The sequence below is a fragment of the Asterias rubens genome, chromosome 1 (assembly GCF_902459465.1).
Source record: "Asterias rubens chromosome 1, eAstRub1.3, whole genome shotgun sequence".
Classification (NCBI taxonomy): Eukaryota; Metazoa; Echinodermata; class Asteroidea; order Forcipulatida; family Asteriidae; genus Asterias; species Asterias rubens.
In genome coordinates, this window is record NC_047062.1 from 29826489 (window position 1) to 29848978 (window position 22490).

General features: G+C 38.9%; 1 protein-coding gene across 3 annotated transcripts in view; it reads left to right on the forward strand.

Annotated features, from left to right (window-relative positions):
* LOC117288041 (forkhead box protein N3-like) overlaps positions 1 to 22241 on the forward strand; it is a 59955-nt gene extending 37714 nt beyond the window's left edge. For all 3 annotated transcript variants that reach the window (XM_033768832.1, XM_033768763.1, XM_033768916.1), the window contains exons 5-8: positions 8171 to 8248; positions 19191 to 19259; positions 20921 to 21086; positions 21666 to 22241. In XM_033768832.1, coding sequence (XP_033624723.1) covers positions 8171 to 8248; positions 19191 to 19259; positions 20921 to 21086; positions 21666 to 22131 — 779 coding nt within the window. In that variant the 3' untranslated portion in view covers positions 22132 to 22241. The remainder of the gene's footprint in view (positions 1 to 8170; positions 8249 to 19190; positions 19260 to 20920; positions 21087 to 21665) is intronic.
* Positions 22242 to 22490: the final 249 nt, after the last annotated feature.

Here is a 22490-nt window from a genome sequence, read left to right on the forward strand (position 1 = left end):
TGCTTTGTACTAAATCATTAACACAAGTCGACTCTGATTACAAAATGTAATTAGCTATTTAAAAAAGCCAAACCTATTAATCATGTGTAATCCAGGGGAAAGTTAATTAATAATACTTTTACAAATTCAGCAGAGCTTATGAATATTATGCACATTGATAAGAGCAGTGCTATGGACTGAAAATGTATTCATTAAAGGCAATTGGTTTTAACCTTATAAATGGAGATACAATAAAGCGTGTGAAAATTTTAATTCAAGGTAAGAGCGTTCTTGAGATATTATCGAAAATCTGGAGCAGCAATGTCAATGCAGGAAAAATAATCTAGAATTGGAATCTGAGAATTGTTTCAAGCAGAAACGTGTCTCAATTTCTCACATTCCTTTCAAATTCCTTTCAAAGGGAATTACTTCTCAATTATCAACAGCTACAGTGCTTCTTAGCAAGTAGGTTTTTATGGTCATTAATTTTTGGAGTAATTACCAAGGATTTACATGTACCATCCCTTTAAACCTGATATAGACCAGTAGTACGAGTAACACGTAGCATCAGAAGGTTTTTGAAACACTGCTCATTCTATTTTGTCTCCCTCATATTTAGATTGTAATCATTCATTTACATTTTACAATCGCCATCATCAATCCTCATCAGTTGTTTGGCATAATTCTTTGGCAATATTTCTCACTCTCCCCCTCTCTCCATCTCTATTCATTGCAAAATCCTTGTACCCCTGATGCTCTAATGATGAATGCTGTCTTTGCTATTTGAAATACCTTTCCTTCATCGTTCACATTCCAGGCATAGTTGAACCTCACTGATGCTCAATGTGCTGTCTTGATATTTCATCATCAGTGTTGCTCCTGTGAATTCTCCACTGTAGGTGCATCACGTGCACATGGAGTTGTTCTTTAGTGTTGATACGTACAGAGCCCCTGTGCTAAGAAAGTAACGTAAAACTCCCAAGATGAAACAAAATATGGTACTACTGTAGCTTTGAATTTAAAGGTGTTTTACAGGATTGGTATAACCATGGTATAACCAAGAACTGATGCAAGTTTAACACCTGATAATTTGATGTGGTACTCGCTGCTAATAAAATAGAAGGTTCAAACTGCCTCTGTGCTCAGTTTGTAACGCTAATATCAACCCAAGATGAAAAAAGTATTCTACGCTTTTTATTTAAAGGTATTATACAGGATTGCTACATGTATAACCAAATAAAAGTCTTCATCCCTGATGCAAATTTGATAATTTGTCGCGGTAGTCGCTGCTAAAATATATGATTCGTATCTGCCTCTAGCCACTGCGCAATATCGGTGGTCTAGTTGTATGTAAGCTACTGCTCATGAAAGGCGAAGGTCGTGGGTTTGAATCCTAAACCATAAGTACATGTAATATGCCTGTGGATTGTTTTCCACACGACTCGGACTGTAATTCATGTAAAAATTATTTTAAAAACCTTTAATCCTGTATCAATTGTCGCGAAAAATATATTCATACAAAATTAAGCCAGGTGCAAGAATATTGACCACTGATAATTGGTTCCTGTATTGATATGCTAAACTGAAAAAACAAAAAAAAAAAAAAACAAAAAAAAAAACAACTCCACATCAAGAGAAAAAAAACAAAAAAAAAAAAACAGGCCAAATGTTTACCTGTTTTTGGAAGATAATGGCAGATGAAATCACAAACCTGAAGATCAAAAATTTTCTCGTCGAGGAAATTTTAAATTTCTACTGGAAAGTGTCAAGAGCACCAAGGCAATGACCATGGGGCATGGAAGGCAATAGCCTCCGTGAAGTATCAGGCCTGCCACACAAAGTTTGAGCGATGCAAATTGAAACAGAATTTTCATGAGAAATTAACAGCATTTTCATATGGAAATACAGCTCACACCGATTGTACCATTATCTACTTTTATTGCCTTGAAAGGCCCTGGGGATTAAATGTTAAAATTGATTTCATGGATAATACTCATTAAATACTGAACATAGTGATAGCGGTGGGTTTTAAAATGCAAATTTACACTGGGGAAAGTGGTAGTTAAAAAAACTCAATGCTCTTATTAGATTTAATCATTACGGGATGTTCACTGTGCTTAGTAGATTATGCAAATGAACATGAAGGACGTTGTTTGCGTTCTAATCAGTTCATAAAAAGGTAAATCAGTATGTTAATTGTATGCAAATAAGCATTGTTTGCAAGCTAACCAGTTCATAAAAGTGTGAATTAATAGGTAGATTATTTGAAATAATCACAAAGGGCATTATGTGCATGCTAATAAGTTCATTAAAATGTGTAAATCAGTAAGGAGATTTATTTGCAAATAATAATCTCAAAAGGGCATTGTTTGCATGCTAAGCAGTTCATTAAAATGTATTATTTAGATTGAATGCAACTAAACACAAAGGACATTGTATTTGTGCAATTTAGTACAAGAAATCCTGTAGCAAATCTATTACATACAAAGACACTTCATACAAATGGGCTTCACCCTTTGCTTTTGATGCAACACAGTGTTGCTGGATATTTCATTTTCAGGCCTGATACTCGAAGGTAACAAAGGCGATTGTCTCCGTTGCCCCCGATCCCCTTGAAATCCTCCTGTAGAAATTTACAAATTTCCTCATAGGTTGCCCTTTACCAAGGAGAAAATGCCTTGGTGCCCTTGCCCTACATACAGGCCTGGAAATTTGTGTATTTGTTTGTGTGTGGGACACTTCCTACTCGTACTAATGAGAGCTTCATGCTCTGCTTTTTTTAGATGCAACAAACACACTGTGGCAGCGTTGCTGAATATTTCATTTTATTTCTCAGAAATGATTTGCGAGCCGAGGTAATTTATATCATTTACAGGTGTCAAAACAAACCTGTAATGGACACCCAAAAAGCAGCAGTTTGCGACTAGCCATAAAACCTGCAAATGCCAAGGATATACACTGTAGCATGGTGTGTGTTGATTACTACAGAGGTATTGCATATAAATGACTTTTCAGATGGGTCCTGATTAAATAGTGCACTATAACCACATGCCTGTATGTTTTGTTTTTGAAAGGGCAAGGGCACCAATGTATTTTCTCCTTGGTAAAGGGCACCTTGTATAAGGAAATTGTAAATTTTAAATGGAGCATTTCAAGGGCACCAAAGCAATGACCAAGGAGGCATGGTGGCGATCGCCTTCGTTGCCTCCTTGAAGTATCAGGCCTGTTAATTTATTGCAAGTATTCTGTAGAATTCAGCATTGGTTTGTGCTTTTTTGCTGTCTCCCTCACCCCTTGGAGGCAATTCCCCTTTGATTGAACATGAAAGGTTTGCGATCGTTGTAATAGCTGAGTTGCCTCTCCAGGCAATGCCTGGCGAGCCGTTTGGGCTAGCTTTCCTTTTAATACGGGAAAGTGCACTGGAATTATAACCCATCGGTAATAGGTTATGAGATAAAAAAGAAGTGCTAATAATTGATTGTGTTCAACTTACTGTAAGTGTGCAATATGGCAAAGTAGACAACACTGTCCCTTCTGGGTGCGTTTACAATAGAACGGCTGGAAAACAATGAAACACTTCGGTTCATTCGTGTTCGTCCATATTGCCACGAGAAATTTACTTTTTTGGACTCAGACATGGTTCTTAAAGGCATTAGACACTGTTGGTAATTGTCAAAGACCAGTTTTTTTCACTTTGTGTATCCCAACATTTATGCATATTAAAATAACAAATCTATGACAATTTGGGCTCAATTGGTCACCGAATTTGAAAGAGATTAATGGAAGAAGAAGAAAAACCTTGTTGCACAACTTTGTGTGCTTTCAGATGCTCAATAAAAGGCCTCAGGCCTGAAGTCTTTTAATATTTGAGTGAACAAAATTTACAAGGGAGCCATTTCTCACAATGTTTTATACTATCAACAGCTCATTGCTCATAAAGTTTTTATGCTAACAAATATGTTGAGTAATTACCAGAAGTGGCAATTGAATAGAGAGTTTCCAAAATCTTTGTCCATCAATCCAATATTTAAATAAGCTGAATACAGAGATTCTAAAATCCATTCCCATCCAATATTTAAATAAACTGAATACAGAGATTCTGAAATCCATTCCCATCCAATATTTAAATAAAATGAATGCAGAGATTCTAAAATCCATTCCCATCCAATATTTAAATAAACTGAATGCAGAGATTCTAAAATCCATTCCCATCCACTATTTAAATAAACTGAATGCAGAGATTCTAAAATCCATTCCCATCCAATATTTAAATAAACTGAATGCAGAGATTCTAAAATCCATTCCCATCCAATATTTAAATAAACTGAATACAGAGATTTTTAAAATCATTTTCCATCAATCTAATATTTAAATAAACCTGACTCGCCACACTAAGATAGTCCACAAGGCCGTTAGAAACAGAAGAAGACAATACCACAATCCTATTAACGAGACTAATGTCTGTCCGGCCCACAAGATGGGCTCAATTAGCTAAATTGACGCTTGTCTGGTGGCGGCACAAACACCCCTTTGTTTGACTATAACAGATCCCTTATGAAGTAGTCGCAAAAAGCTTCTACAGGGAGTGCAGGCTCAGGTTTATAGAGTCAATATTAGGGAAGGATCTTAGTCAACAAGGCTTTTCTAACACTCATAGCTGGACTGTTTTATTATTACAATAATCAGATTGGTACTCAGAGATGGGATCCCAATTGAGTCTTTTAGCTGATTAACCTGTTTTGATGGATACCGTAGATGCAATGACACTGTGACTGTCATGTTTCAAGTACTTGAGTGGCTCTCTTATACCTCTGCTTCGAGTCATGGTTGGTTTTCTAAGGAAAATGTTCTTTAGACTGTCATACAGTATACTAACCCTTTTAGAGACCAGAGCAGCTTGTACCAGAATGCCCAGAGCAGCCTCAAATGGCCGCAATATTTGACAACATTTTGCTCAAACAAAAGGGTCAAAGAAATGGTATGGGACCGAATAGAATTTTTCCTGTGTTTCCTGTGAAAACATAGAATCAACAACTCTAAAACAAATCCATCTATTTCTGTTCTGATTAATTTTCCTGGCATTTTTGCAGAAAAAAATGGTGTATCAAAACAACAAGATTTGGGACGTCTAGACGTATGGTGATGGTTATGCAGAAATATAAAAGGTTAATGGAAACTGTTCACGAAACTGCCATAAATGTATCTGTTCATTAGGAAGAAAGTGGAAAAAAAAAACACCTCCCTACTGTACACTGAAACTACTGGAGTGCAAGATATATTAGAAGTAAATAACAAAAGTGGCCACAAAGAGGGGGGGGGGGAGGGAGTGTGTGTGGCTCTTGTTTTTTGGAGATGAGATGATTTTTTAGGAAAAAGGAAGTGGTTCATTCTCAATTAACTGGCAACATCCCATCAATAAGGAAGATGAAATCTTGGCTGTACGTCCATCTTCCTGTTTTCTTCCTATATCTGGAACCGTCTTGGGTTGTTATTCTCTTCGGACCTGTCTCAGTACACTGAATCATAAAAGCACATTCCTGATGTCCTGATGTTGTAAACTTACAACATCGGACACCTCCACCAGATCGTCTCCACTTCAGTAAATGTTTGCTTAATGCATACACGTGCATTAAAGATTGTAGCTTTTAGTAACCATGGCAACGGTTGTAAACCAGCACTCCATCGCCAGAATGTCAAGAATGCTGTCATGTGATTTCTGCTGGCATGGTGAAAACCCCCTCAGGCTTTGTGTAGATAATTATTCACAACTTTATGCAAGGTTTTTTGTATGCATACATTAGCCCCCCCCCCCCCTCCAAGGTGTGTTGAACTTTCACAAATTTTATCAGATAAGTATTTTGATGAATACAACAAGATTACCTTCTGCAGCTCTCATTTTATTACAAGATTATTGTTGCCTTATGAGATCTAGGAGGATTAAAACCCAGTATTGATTCGGAAATGTGAGTTCGCTCTATTCACATAATCCAGTACTACATCGGTAGCTAATATTTCATATACGTGGGCCGCTCACGACTCACGGCTGGAAAAGAGCTTTTTTTGTAATACAAAACGCTTGTAGCGAATCCATATGGCACAATGACAAATGACGTCGCACTTCAGTTACGTATCCATTTTAGTTATAATACGAAGACAGAAGTATCGAGCGCAACATGGAGGTTATTCACTCGAAAAGAAAGCGGGACAAAGATTAAAGAGCATTAATAGATTCGTCCTATCATAAAGCTGAAACAATACCCCGACTTGAAATATACCCCTAAAAAGATGTGGTCGGGTTCCCGACTTATCCCACCGGGATTCCCGACCAATCCCACCAGGATATTGGTTGGGATCCCCGACCACATTTGTTTTCAGAAGCCATTTTTTTTACACTCCCCGGTGCAATTCATCAACTGACATAAAAACACCATTTATAACCAGCAAATGGTTTATTGAGTGCGATGAATTGACGCAGAAGCAGCTTTCTGATGTACATGGGTGGATTCTAAGCTTCTGTACCTACATCAACATGGCCATTTATTAACCATTTTCAAACAACTCTCTAAGAAGCATGGCTCCTCCAGTAACCTAATAGATTCCCATCCATTGCCGTGTCCCTGGACTCGACTCGGAGACTGAACTTTGGTACATGCGATCACTGATTACCAGGCCAGTTTGTTAACCTCAAACTACTCTTTGCACCAATTCATACTCAGATTGCCTGATGCCCTGGCAGTTTCTGTAGTAATCATCTTTTAATGCGACCTTTTCTTTTGACCTGAGTTTGCACACCCCACAAAACAATTGTCAGTTGCTTGAGATAGCGGCCGTAGATAAAAAGCCGCAGTCGTACAAGGGAAACTAGAGATATTGTTGTCTGAACATAAAACAAACCTTTCTGGGTTAATTGTCCATTGGCAGGTAAACCTCGGACGGATGTATATACCTCTAAATGAGATGATAGCGATAATTAAATTGAATAGTATTTGACTTCGGAAGTGGAATCTAATTTAAAGAGAATCTTGTTAATTTCAAATTGAAGTGAAGAGATCACATTTGTATTGGTAAAGTCAATAGTTTGAAGGTTTCCGTTCAGATTAAGTGATTGCCACTCAAAACTACGGAAACAAACGCGATGGACAAAAGCAGCAGAGCGGTTCGTTTTCAGCTCTTGTTTCATGCAAATGCTAGAAAATATTGTCCTATATTTCCGTAGGTTAGATATAGCCTTCAAGCAAGACTCTGTTAGGGTCGAAACATCAGGCCCATTAACTATTTTTTGCATTTAGGTCAGATATGCATGTATGTACTACAATTTCAAGTACGTAATGTATAATTGAGGTATTCTGGGTTCTCCTTGGGATTCGTTAAAGACACTGGACACTATTGGTAATTGTCAAAGACCAGTCTTCTCACTTGGTGTATCTCAACATATGCATAAAATAACAAACCTGTGAAATTTGAGCTCAATCGGTCATCGAAGTTGCGAGATAATAATGAAAGAAAAAACACCCTTGTCACCCAAAGTTGTGTGCTTTCTGATGCTTGATTTCGAGACCTCAAATTCTAAATTTGAGGTCTTGAAATCAAAACTAGTGGGAAATTACTCCTTTCTCGAAAACTACGTCACTTCAGAGGGAGCCGTTTCTCACAATATTTTATACCATCAACCTCTCCCCATTACTCGTAACATAGTAAGGTTTTATGCTTATAGTTATTTTGAGTAATTACCAATAGTGTCCACTGCCTTTAAAACTTGGAGGCATTCTGGACTAAAAATTGTGAAGGTTTGGCCAAAGGACATGAGGCATACTTGTTTTCATCACCAGAAGTATAATAAATAATGATAATATCTTGCGTATTAGATGCAATACGTTAGCTCTTGCATAGGGAGAGCAATGGTGGTTATTAAAGATTTATAATTCGTCATATTGACGGAAGGACGATTGAACTATTGCTTTTATTTTATTGTTTTCACTGTTCAGCATCTCCTTAAACTATCAATCTTTAATCTTACACTATAATTCCTATCTTATGTGAAACCCTCAGTTTGTAAAGAAGGTTTTTTTCTCGAATCACCTCTCAGAATTTGTTCCTGATTGAAAAGGACACAAAGACTATTGCATCAGCAACTGAACTTATCATTTATCAACCTCTCATGTTTTCTTCTCGTCTCCATTTATACTTGCAGGTCATCTAGCTCTGGTTGAGCGGCTACTGAATGGGCCTCTCCACTACTCGCCGGCACCGCATAATGGACTTGACACTGGTGAGTTTGCAATCAAAACAACAAATTAAGAATAGCGTCATTAGGGGGGAAATCTGTGCACGCGAGCTGGCAATGAATTCACTTATGGTTTTGAGTATTTTGGACATGATCAGTGTCTGATGCATGTATTATCCAAAGAATCGTTGATTGATGTCGGGGTTAGGGGTTCAAAGAGCAGGGAGGGGTACATGCAATGGGTTGGATTGAGGCAGTCTTGGTTTAGGGTTATTAGGTCATTGTGACAGGGGGTTTAGGACATGGAAGAGAGAGTAAGGTAAACAGGATAAAATCTTGCGTCAGTTGGAGATTTTGTTTTTCTTTTTCGGGTGGTGTCCGATCTGTGATGGCTCTCCATAGGGTTCTGTCCTGCATTGCTGTTCGTAGAACTGCTGTCTTTAGTCTGGTGTCTTTCTTCAAAAGATCCGAGTAGGTCAATTTTGGTCTGCCATGTTTCCTGCGTTTACGTTTTGGTTCGCAGTGAATGAGTTTTGATGCACACTGCTTGCTCCTACTACAGTGCCCAGCAAATCAAAAGTTAAACCATGATTTTTTATCATTTTGAAATCATTCAAAGCATGTTCTTCTGGACAAGTTCCGATTTCAATCTGTTTCCAACCTGTCCAACACACAAAGCAACACCAGCTATCATCCCTTTGTGTTATTCACAAGGGGATACATGTAGGCTACCCACTCACTCAACAAAATAACTTCCGTCAATTCTCACGTGATCCACGGCAGAAGATTTCTATTAGCCCCTTTCGGATGGGTCACTGGATCGGTTCGCAAGTTATTCGGACAAAAACCTGAGATGGTTTGCCGAGTCAACACCCGACCTTCGGAGGTCGTTGCCCCTTCTTGCTTTATAGGCATCCACTTTAAAAATCGATGAGTGACAAGTTTGAGAATTGTTTAAACACAGAAATTCCGTGTAAGTACTCCGAGTCTCCAAAGTATAAAAAAAAAGAAACCCACTCCACATAATTTGGTTTGACAAGACAATTGCGATAGATCAACAAGCATATCCTCATATTGTTTTGAAAGCAAACGTGGTTATCCCGTCCCAGTTCAGCAGAAGTTGTTAATTTTTCGAAGACATTTTGTTTCTGGATGGCCCAAAGGCCGTTAATCATTTTTGTTCCCTCCCCAGTCATAACATTGGATTGTTTATTGCTTCTTTTGGAATTTCCCTATACTTCCATTGGGAATGGCATAATCTGAAGGGTTATATTTGGAGTTCGTGATTTTTTTACATTTCACCGGTGTTTGACGTTCGTCCTGAATCATCTTTGAAAGAGAAATTAACTTTTCTTAGATTGTAAATCATTTCTGAACTCAAAGCGGCAGGGCTTATATATACTTCATGGAGGCAACGTAGGCGATTGCCTCCATGCCCCCTGGTCATTGCCTCGGTGCCCTTAAAATGCTACAGTAGAAATTTACAATATATCCTCATAGGGTGCCCTTAACCAAACAAAAAAATGCCTTGGCGCCCTTGCCCTTTCAAAAATGAAGCTCACAGGGCTGATTGTGTTATCAGAAAAGTTTTGGTTCGAGGAGAAGTCTTGCAGGTGCAGTAACTGATCAAGATATTGATACAGTTGAGTAATTGATACATAAAAGAAAATGAGATCTTCGAACATTGATAAAATAATATTTGATCCTGCTACCTTGAAAATAGGGATTGTCTAACCCACTCTGAATTCCATTGTCATTATGGTTAACAACGGATTGAATCTCCCATGTTTTGGATTTGGTAAAATGAACGTCTTTACTGAAGTTTTAATGGACATTTCTAATAAATCTATTCAAGACGATGGAATCTTAGTTGAATATTATATCCAAGTAGACCATTGCATCTAAGATCCAAGGGGTTGTGGGTGCAAGTCAAAACCTGGATTGAGTAAAATCAGGTGATTTTTTTGTACCTTGCTGGAAGGGTTTTTCGTTTTGAGTGGATGTTTTTTATTTTAGAAAGGAATGTAGTTGAGTCTTGGAAGAGGAAGCTTAAAGTCAAAGTACGGTTTTTGAAAATAAATACAAAATGAATTGTTACAATGTGAAAACACAATAATTACAAAGGTCACACCAGTAGTCGTCAAGAAAAGTAAAATACTGTACATAAATACCAAATTTGTTATTGCTTAATTTGATTGTCGCAATTAAAATAGGCTAGCATGGGAAGGTGCAGAAAACACAAATTAGACCTTCCTTGTTTTTTGTCATCACTTCACGGCCGAAGAACATTTTCACTAGTTTGAGGTCGTATGGTGCGTTTGTGGTGCCTTATTTCGGAGCGAATAAGTCCACGCATGAAGAATAATCCCTTAGAGGAATACACAATCTGAGAAGTGTTACTGACAGTAATGCTTCTCAGATTCAAATTCTGGGGTATAAAAAGTGAAATAATTTTCCATATCCACATTACTTCAAAATGAAATGTTTCTCAAAATGCTTTATACTATTATCAAAAGCTGATGCAGGCTCCAACCAACTATTTGACTGCCGTTAATTTTAAGAGTGAATACCTTTCCTTTAAGAGTCACCTCAGCCGGCAACTTAGACCCACCATATTTTTTAGGATCAGGCAAGGTTAATGGACTGTCCAGGGACAACACTTTTCAGGGATAATGGGCTGCCATCAATTCTCCGGTCTCTGATGTACCCTTGTTCTCTCCAACTTATAAATCACCATCAAGGATTGGGTACTGTGTGAAAGGGGATTCCATTTTTGTGGTACCCCTGGCCCTAGTTGATTTCTTGGTTCATGTGTTATGACACCCACTACAAATCCCAAGAAGCACAAGACCATTGGTTTCTTTGCCTCCACGATTTCTTCTAGTGCCTCAATGATACTGATTCAGTCAATCAATCCCATGTTTTCTTTAGTGGATATTTCACTTCCAGATGAAAATTGGTCAGGTTGGCGTATATTGACTGTGCCACGCTCACCATTTTGGTTGGCAATTAGGTTTACGTGTAAATGCTGCGTCGCCTAAAATGCGCACTTCACTGAATAACAGACACTGACATTGTCCATCAATGCGCCATGCATGCAAGTTATTCTGATGATGATGTTAGGTGAATTTGGTCAATAGTGGCATCTTACCTCACCTTCCACCCTCAGGAACCCAAGTTTGAATCAAATGCAGGGGCAGGGGGCACTATGTGGATTGGGTTTTCAGTCCCTTACTGACTGGGTGGGTTTTCCCGGAATAATTCCCTGGGGTTCCACCCCCCCCCCCAACACACACACACACACACATCTAAATTTGTAAAACCGAAACTTCCTTCCTTGTCTTTGATGACATTTTCTTCAGGTTGGCGTAGTGGTTTCCTTTTCCTCGCCTTCCACCTCTAGAACCCCGGTTTGAATCACATGCAGGTTCGGTTTTTGGCTAGTATAGTGATTAAGTTCGCTGCTTTGAAAGTCTCTCTGTAATACCACCCATACTTTTTCAGTACCTATTTTTTGTTCTATCTTTGCAAAAACTTTGTAATATTTCCCCATTAGATTGTAATTAGATTTTGATAACGAAGAAATTGAAATTTATAATGATATTGATAAATAGTTCTGCAGATGGGTACAGAACTTTTTTCTTCTGAATTCTGACTCAAAGAGGTTAAATGAAATGACATTCTGTCCAAAGATAAAATCCTTAAAGTTATTTATCAAAATAAATCCCTGCCTATTCAATCCAATCCTTGTGTTTATTTTGACAAAAACTTTTCCTGTGGGAGTGTTTGCTCATGGACCAACAAATATAAATGATCATAAACAGAGGCATCCATCTTTAACGTTTTTTACCTCACCTTACCTATGTGTATGGCCGGCCATTATTTCCTTGATCTCTTCCAAGTGAAATCTTGCCTGTATAGACACACTTGGGAAGTGGATTTACCCAGTGAAGAAATGAGGCTGCCTAGGCTGGTGGTGCCTGACTTTGAACAAGCCCCCAGAGAGAAAGATGTAGGTGTTTTTCTCAAGAAAATCGCTCTCAGCAGATTTGACGGACGTTTACCTCCAGAAGCCGGCTGTGCCTTGCCATTGATAATAAAAACTGCTAAAATCAACATTTTCAAAGCAGACAGCCATGTGGAATGTGGATCAAACATTGTTATGCCTATCAAAGTCCAAGATTCACTGTGATCATATTGAGCTGTTTTCCTTATTCTCAACGTTGCTTAGATTTCAAGATAAATGGATTGCAGGGAAATATTTTAACAAGCACTAGTCAGCAAAACTTATAGTTTGACATAATTTCTCATATTTTGCATTATGTACTGTATTGAACAAGGGAAGGAAGATAAACATGATGGTTCACTACAAATGGTACAAACAAATGTACTTTGCTTTTTGTCTGTGCTGGGATTATGTTCTTCTAGTGTCAAGTTGACTTGTTCATGTTTCAATGTGACGTTTGTGCGTTTTGGGTTGAAGTTTTATAGTTTCAAGTTGGAAGTTTTTAAGATTGGAGTTGAGTATACTGTCATCAAATTCCCCTCCAAAATAATTTGTAGTCTACCAGAAAACCCACATTGAATAAAGAAATGGTGAATTTGAAATCTACTTTCTCCACCAATCTTTTAAAAAAAAACCCAAAAAAAACAAACAACCCAAAACCAAAATGACTCGTTCAACTGGAGTGTCATGGCCTCAACATTAAATTCGTAACAGTTGTAAGCATTACTTTGGCCTTGCAGGTCAGTTACAGTAATTGAGATCAGGGTTCTTTCCCCACTGTGCAAGCAAGCATGATGTTGTTCAACTTAAGCTGAATAATCCAAAGTACAGGTCATGAGCTAAGATTTAACCCCGATGGCCCAAGACAAGGTCACAGGCCTTGGCGGGTCTCCCAAACCTCATGTTTTTGGTGGGCATAACAATGTTTAATCTTTACAGGTGGCTGTTGTTAGGTTTCTACTGTTATGTTTTGGCAGGAGGTTTCTACTGTTATGTTTTGGCAGGATGTTTTTTTGGTCAAGGGTACCCTACCTAATGTACACACATGGTTATTGTAGCTATAGTAGGCAACCTTTTTAGTCATCCTTGTTAGTTAGCCCATAGACCTTCCTTTCTCTATGGTTAGCCCATGGTTAACCCAAAGAGGAAGTTTTTATGATTTGCCTGTTGATCATTATTTTCACATTGCGTAATGCTGATAGTACAAGAACCCTTAAAGGCAAATTGTGTTTTTTGACCCGTTCGATTGTTTGATCGTAACTATTGAACATGTGGAAATTTCATTACAAAAGGTGGTATGTTTTAGAGATATCGCCGAAAATCCAGAGCGAATATGTTCACTCATGAAGAATAATCTCTAATGGGAATACACAATCTGAGAAACGTTACTGACAGTAACGCTTCTTCAAATTAAAATTGTTGAGGCATACAAAGTTATACCACTTTACAGAACCACATTCCATAAAAGTGAAATGTTTCTCAACAAAAAGTTTTATCGTTCTTAATTTGAAGAGTGATTAAAAAGATGTATACCATAAAATTTAAAATGTGTTGTATGTCACAAGCTTTGAAAGCGTACGTTATATATCGCCATTTTCACAAACCAAAGAATGGGTTTAAAAAGTGATACATCAGGGTTTTTTTGCACAAATTATATTCACTACCCCTGTAAATAATTTTTATTTTATTGCAAGTTGTGACTAGATCAACAATTAGTCAAGGCTGGGATTCCAAAACTGTGAATAACAACCAGCTTTCTGACATTGTAATACTCTTTTGAATCGACTTTCTACACTACAAAAACTTTTAGTAAATAATACTAATTTGACACTATATGGTAGTCTCAGTGGATCAACCTTTTGAAAATGAAAAGGAAGGTCAACAAGTTTGATAATAACTTTAATAGCTAGTTTCTGAATTTGGAGTGTTGTGGTAAGCTCATTGGATAAGATACATTGTAGGAATGGCATGCAGTGCTGTATGTATGGGCTCTTTATTCTTGTTTCACCAGGGACCTGTTAGAAGGGGGGTCATGGGTTTCAAGATTGTTGCTTGGTATGGATTGTTTTGCCTCCAGCTACTTTACCAGAACTGTTTCCATTATCCTAATAATGAGATAAATACTACAATGTGTTGGTTTTGAAGCCCAAATGGAGACCAAGGTCCATGTTGGAATTGTATACACATGTATAGTGAGTGTTAATGAGTGGCAACTATTGCACACATTGCCAATTAGGAATCTGAGTCCAGTTGGTCTTGAAGGTTTGTTTTGTTTTGAAGTAAGACCTTTTCATTACTTGCCCAGCAGCCGATTTCGCAAAATGCTATCTTGAGTTAGGTTGAGTTACTTGGATGGGTTCAATGAGTCCTAAGACTCTCTGATACGGAAAGTTACTCATACTAAGTCGTCATAAGATTAATCCTAAGTTCGAACGAGTTTGGTGAAATTGACGGTTAGTAGGTCAATGATGCAACATACTTTCACAAGGTTAGGTTAATAGGTGTCCTTTGCACACTTAACCAATTAAGAATCTGTTTCTAGTTACTTTTGAAGGTTTGTGTTGTTTTGAAAAGAGACTGCTCTTATTACCTCCCCTGGTTAGGAAAATTATTCAGGTCTGATACTTAACGAAGTCAACTGCTTCCACGCCCCCTGGTCATTTCAATTGCCTTCAATTGCCTTGGTGCCCTTGAAATGCTCATAGAAATATAAATTTAAAACTTCCTCATAGGGTGCTTTTTACCAAGAAGAAATGCCTTGGTGCCCTTGCCCTTTCAAAAACGAAGCATACAGACCTGAATTGTTGCTACACATTCAGTTTCCCTGGAAGAAACAAAGTGATGGGTTTGCCAAGAAAAATATTAAGCTTTAAAAATATGAAAATATGAATAGAAGAATTTTTTATATAGCTTTATGCAATTAACATTTAAGAAAGGGATGACTTGCGGCGAGATATTAAAGTATACTGGCTTTTGTATTTTTTATCGGAGCGATTGCAATGCCAATTACGTGGATGCTGCAATAGATCTGCTCATACTTGGGGATCCAGCAACGCCGCAGATGACACCCCACGAATTATTTATACCATTAGACCCTCGCCGCCCCGCCTGACGGGACGGTTGCCATCTTTTGTGGAAGGGGTAATATTGGCAAAGGTGTGACTGTAACGGCGTTGGAGCATGAATAATACATATCCCATCAATGTGGGGCCGAGGGATTCTTCTTCTTTTGCTGATGACGACGGACGGAGACGTGTCCCCTTCTCCAGCAGACAGGGCCCTACACACATCTGGGGCCTGTAATTGTAAACAGTACCATGTGCACTCCCGTCCACAGCTTGATTAGCTTCACAGTTTAACTCAGCGAGCTCATACCTCAGCTGGGCGCCCAGCCAGAAACAAATTAGTTGGCATGGCAACGTAGGGGGAGATTATCGCGAATGCGATTCTTGCAGCTTTAGGGGCCAAAGTCGTGACAGATGGGCGTCATGGCTGGATAGATAGTAACTGGAAGCTGGCGAAAACATTATTTAAAAAAAGAGGGGCTCCATAATTTAGCTTTATTTATTTATATATTTCTTGTTTGGTTTTCCACTGATGAGCACACAGTACACTATCACAGCCCTTTCATGGCAAAATGGCCCTACTCAAAAAAAATGAGATTTTGAGAAAAGTAAGTAGGGCATAGAATGTACAGAAGCTGTTTTTTTGCAATAAAAACAAGATGAAAACTAAAGAGGCTGAGATTGGACAGGTTATATTCACATCAATACATAATGTATTTGAAACTTTGAAATGGAAAAAATTTCATCAATTTACCCAGAAGTGATCTTGTATAAGTAAACCAAATTTTCGTGCTAGGCTGTTTTGCCATGGAAAGGCCAACTGTCCTTGTTTAAAAAAATAATAATAATTGATGGAGTGAAGAAGCAAAGATAGTTCCAGTCGAGCCAGCTCGAAAGAAAGGAGCAATTCTTCCCAGGGATTTCACATGATTTAATCCCAATTGGATTACGGTGCACCAAAAGTAGCCGGTTAGCCTCCGTTAGCGTTAACCGTGTTACTGACACTGCGCTGCACTGTTGTGTCAGCTGCTTATGTGAAATGGCCAGGAGTTATTCGTCCTCGCTTGTACAGAAAACAAAATTGTGGGTCCAAACAAAGCGGAAGTCCCTCGTGTTATAGAGAGAGAGGGTTTTTTTTTTTGGTTTTTTTTGTAGGGCAAACCTCGCTGTGAGATAAAATCGAGTGTTGATTTCCTGAAGTAAATTAATGCATCATTCATAGGTGGACAAAAGTGCTGCTTAGAAATAGTAGGTGTAAGAGTAACTCATGCCCATACTATAATGGCGATCTATAGTACTGTAGTAAATTGTTTTGTGTATGTTGGTCCATATCACATATATCGCTGTCAACTTGTACATCATCAGACCGTCATGCTGTGATGATTTTTGCCATGCATCCTATATTATGCAGAATACTGTTGTTGTCAGGGCCCAATTTCCGGTAATTAACGGAAAGCAAATTTGCGTGCTTACTGTAGCATACAAATTTGCTTAAGCCTTAGCGTATTTCACAGGTTACCAGAATAATTGGGCGGCCATATTGCGTGTTTACCATGGATTTGCATTGTGACGTGATTTATTTTCGTGTGGTAAGCACCGGAAGGTTAGCATGCCTTTTCGTGTGCTTACGGTTAGCAGCGCTATGAAATGGAAATCGCGCAGTAAGCACGAAATCGGCCGCTAAGCAGTGCTATGTAATTGGGCCCAGATCAGTCTTTAAAGTGACGGTATTATACCTTTGGTAGTTACTCCAAAAGTTAATGATCATAAAATCCTACTTGGTAAGGACTGCAGCTGTTGATAATGGATAACATTTATTGAGAACTGATTCTCTTTTAAGGAATGTGACTTTGGAGAAAAAGATTCTAACAATTTTCAATCTGAGATATGTTTCTTGCAGAAAAGTTTCTCAGATTGTGTATCCCAAGTACAGATTATTCTTCCTCTGCTCGAGCTAAAACTATTGCTTAACAATTTTCTGCTTAGCAAAACTAAATAGGATACAGGTTAAAGATAGTACACATGACATGGTAATTTGGCTGGTAACCATATTCTAGTAAGCAAGATTTTGTTGTTCTCAGCTACTTTTTGTTAAGCAGCTCTGTGAAATTGGGTTCAGTTGACAGTTTTAACCATACAGTAGGCATACATGTGTTTGATGCCTATGGCTTGATTAACTCTATGTTTCTTGATGAGATTAAAAAGGAAGAACCTCATATTCCTGCTGTAGACATTTCTCAATTAATTTTGGTCCTACAAATGGGAGAGCTTTCCGACTGGAACAAATAATGAGAAATTTAATTTGATGAGAGCTTATTCAGGAGAACAAAATGGAATAGTGTGGACTATTGGCCTAAAGCCGGTTGCATTTTACTATTAGGCATCTACATAAAACTCTTTAATCTTGTTTCTGTATTGTGTACCTCTCATGGAGACCGTATGTATACATCACACGGCTTATGTTTTAATTTGTGTTTATTAATTTACATTTACTCGGACGATAAAATAAGGACGACTTGTATTAGCAAATTTGAATTTTTTGTTGCAGCTTAAAATTGCTTTTATCCCTACACTACCTCTCTTGCTCTCTGTCTTTATTGTACTTTATAATTGAACCCTAAATTAAGCACTCAAATCTTGCTTTATTAAACCAACCAAAATGAAAACAAAAATTATGATTACAAATAATTCAGAAACAATTTTGAGAAGTATGGGAATGATACTTCAAAAGTGTGCCATAGACTGCAAGTCTGGTTAGTGTCCAAACGACTGTGCAACTTTGTTTCCTTTATATTTTAAAGCACTGCAAATGGTAAAACCAATGGCAATGGTAAATGTGTTTGGTGTGTAACTGGTGTTTTTTTTTGGAGTGCTACAAAATGTTCTTTATTTAAAGGCACTGTTAATTGTCAAAGACCAGTATTCTCACTTGGTGTATCCAAACATCCCATGCATAAGATAACAAATCTGGGAACATTTTTGACTCAATGGTTCACTGAAGTTGCAAAAGAATAATCAAAGAAAAAATTTGTGTGCTTTTTCAGATTTAAATAAAAGGCTTCAGGCCTGAAGTCTTTTATTATCTGAGAGAGAATTTACCTCTTTCTCAAAAACTACATTTAGAAGGAAGCCGTTTCTCACAATGTTTTATTTTATCAACAGCTCTCAATTGCTCATTACCAAGTAGGTTTCATATGCTAACAATTATTTTGAGTAATTACCAATAGTGTCCAGTGCCTTTAATGAAAACGGTGTCAGCTTGCCGCTGTTACAATCTTAATATCGTCTTGGAAGATAGATGACAAGAGAGAGAGAGAGAGAGAGAGAGAGAGAGAGAGAGAGAGTAGCTATTGAGGGGAAGGAGTACCCCATCGAGAGAGTCTAGGATGCTGATTACACCCTGTTCAATATTCCCCTACACTACTCACATACCTCATCTATCATCATCAAGCATTATATCAAACCCTATAAACCACTCCTAGCTTGTAGAAATATTTCCTGCCTTTTCTCGTTTCCCTCAATACTCCCTACACCTCTCTGTCATGGGTTTTTCGCACATCCTTCCTGCGTGAGATCTGTAACTATTTGCGCCAGCGTCAGATATTTACATGATTTTGAAACAAAGAAGGAGACAAACAATTTGAGAGGGATGTTTCTCCCCCGAGAATCAATGTCCGCAGGGACCTTACACCTGGACGTGATTAATTTGTTTGTGTTCTAGTCTCGCTATGGTCTATTTTTATTAATAAAGGTGCCGAAGCAAACATCATCATGGCTTCTTCATCTCCGTGCTTGGAATCGGCGAGCGGAAGTTCTCAATCCCGTGACATAGAAATGGCTAACCGCCGTTACTTTGTTATTGTCGTTGTGACAATTTGATTTATACTTTAACTTCTTGTTTTTTGTCTGTGTGCAGAACGAGAGGTGGATGCAGCAGCCACCATGATGATGTTCCGCACTCCGCCGGAACAAAGAGTGGAAGAACGTGAGTGTCATTTTTAATGTCATCTTATCGTTTTGTTATTAAGAGAGATTTATTTTGAAGTCTTAAAGATTGTTGGGGGAGGGGGACAACTTAAAACCAGGGCATAGAAGGAGGAGGGGTACGCTACGTCATAATAATAGTAATACGTATTTATAAAAGATCAAACTGTCGTACAAGAATAGAAAAATAACTAAGGTGTAGTGATCAAGAAGTGTTTCAGACAATTCCTGAAAATAGTGAGGGACAGGGAGTTCCTAATGCTGATGGGAATAGTTTTTCAAAGTTTTGGGCCAGCTATTGAGAATACCCTATTCCTTGAACTTTAAGGAATTGTAAGAAGAAGTTTGTTGAAGATCTGAGTCCCGCCCTGCCCAGTTGATACAGAGTGCGAAGATCCCACAAAGACTGATAGGCAATTGTGAACCGTCAAAAGGACTTTAAATAAAAGTTGTTTGTCCTTAGCTTCCCTGTTGATCAATCATCTACACAAAATCTTCTTCTAACCATCATTTCAAAGACTCTCCCTCCACTTTTCTCCCTCTGAACTTACAATATGTGTACAGCAAGTCACTTTTATTCACCCTTTCTGACATTCCTAAAAATTTGTGTTGTGTTCGCTTCCTATTGCCAGGCAATTTCTCCTCGGCGAGTATCTTATTCCAAATTTGGCCCCATCAGTCATCCCCAAGTATCTCTCTACCTCTACATGCTCTACCTACTCCCCCCCCCCCCCCATCCCTCCTTTGATGACTTGGGTTATTTATTGCGAATTTCTGTGGCTGTCCCTGTTTGTTGGCCTTATTAGGCAATGCTTCTTGCAATGCTGCACTCTGCAGTGTTGTGGTCTGTTGAATAGCGCCCTCTGTTGACGTGATGGTGAACATGCAGCTGCTTAGAGTGCATTCCTTAGAAATTTAAGGCAAAGTCTATAAACATGGGCCCAGTTTCAAAAGAGCTGCTTATAAGCACAACAGGTAGCTTTGCACAATGCTTACCATAATAAGGTTACTAGCCGAACTACCATCGCATGTACAATTTGTGACTGGTATCCTGCTCATATCTTCCAAGCAAAAACTTGTTAGTAATTTAAAATATAATAATAATAATAATAATAATAGTAGGTATTTTTGTAATGCACCAATCAATCTTAACAGATGTTTAAGGCGCAACAGAGACAATGTTAACACAACAATACATGTAAATATCCAGTGAATGCTAAGCAAACAATAAGACCATTTAAAAACAACAAGAATGGAAAGAAAACAGAACCATGCGGAGGGAAACCACGGCCAGACCGGCAGCATTGAGCCAAAGAAAGTCCCGCCAAAGCCGGTCTCTCTATGACGAGAATGTGCAGGCCTAGCCGAGTGATACCGGACACACACTTTTGTTTTACCCATAAACCGATTCATGTTAGCACTGTCTAATCAATACTTTCCCGAGCTCTAAAAAAGAATCACAGGCATATTACTCGGGTGGGATTCGAACCTTTGTTAAGCAATATTTTCTGTTAAGCAGCTCTTTGAAAATGGGCCCTAAACTGTAAAATCTTGGAGTTTCTTGTTTCAGAATAAGGGGGACCCAGAACCACATAGATTTTCACAATCATCATTTCTCATCGCCAATTCACTAATGGTTTTCTGTTCCTATCTCTCCTGCAGATGCTCGTTTGAAGTCCTTCTCCCCTCCAGGCCCTCTTAATGGCTGTGTACCCAATGGTGGTATCGCCCCTCTCCAGGCTAAACCCCGCCAGCCTACTCATATCAGGCCGACACTGTCTGATCTAGCGGAGACCGCTCTCAATGATCAGAGTCTGCCAAGACCCAGGTTAGTGTTTCCAGTTCAACCTTGTTTATTCAAGTATTGTTTGAAGCTTTGCATTGTGTGGATATATAGGAAGAAGCTATAAATAAATAATGTGTTAATCTCTTTTCTGGGAGTGATGGTTCTTCAGCTTTCTCCTGAAGAGAAGCAAACTATGAATCGAGACCACATTGGCTCTATTCAGAGCCAAGACTCACCCTAAGAGATTTACACATGGTTGTACCCGCAAGTTTACTTTTTATTTGTAGTTTCAACCTGCTTGTTTATATGATCTTCCCGTCAAAGGGGACTTGGCAAACTCCCACAGGGGGATATAAACACCAAGCTAGCAACAGCAGATCTCTCTCATACAAACTCTGGTTTTACATCTATGATTATGAATTGCACAAATCAACTAAGCGGCCACACTAATAGTGAAATCAGCATTTAATCAGATTTTAAAAAGTAATTGCCCATAGTTAAGTTCTCACCCGTCTTTCAAGTGAGCAAAATTACACATTGGGAAACTTGGTCTCAAATAATACCATTTTTAATTGTCTAGGAACCAGTTTTAATTGTTTGAAACTCTTTGTTATTGTTTAGGATGGCCTCAACACCATTCAACAAGGCATCCCTTGTGACAAAGTGCACACCAGCGCCCTCTATGTCAGACGACCACACCTACAGCCTAAGCGCGATCCTCAAAGCGCAACGAGACAGCGCCCGTCAGACCGTCATCGACGACGACGATCCCTTGGAGTGCGACATGAGCGACGAAGACTTCGAGGACTACGTGGATTCCGAGTCCGACATGGAACAGGACGAGGAGTCGCGCCGTCTCGGTGACAGCGGATACATCCACGACGTCAGGTTTGACCGGATGGACGATGACGTCAAAGAGGCGGACTCAAAACACCTGCAGTTGCCCATCAAGAAACGGCCGCCCCGCTCCGCCATGGACACCGACCTAGCGGAAGGGGCAGACGCGCTCCTTAACCTTGCTGGGATCAAGACCAGTAAGATTCCCTTAAGGTCTATCAGTCCTCAGTCTGACGCTAACACCACGTGATGGAGTTAGGATGCCTAGGCAGGCATGTATGCTTGGTTTTTTGAAAGGGCAAGGGCATCAAGGCATTTTCTCCTTGGTAAAGGGCACCCTAATGAGGAAATTGTACCTTTCTATCGTGAGCATTTCAAGGGCACCAAGGCAATGACCAGTGGGCATGGACGCCTTCGTTGTCTCCGTGAAGTATCAGGCCTGCCCAGGTTTTACTTTCATTTGCAAGCTACTCTCCCATTAAGAAGACACTCAAACATAGATGATCAAATTTAGCTACTATCTCTTACCAGCGTCTTAGGTTCTGCTTGAGGTGGATGTATAATGATTAGCAGAAGGAAGGGCGCCCTCTATTGTTACTTTCCTTCCAA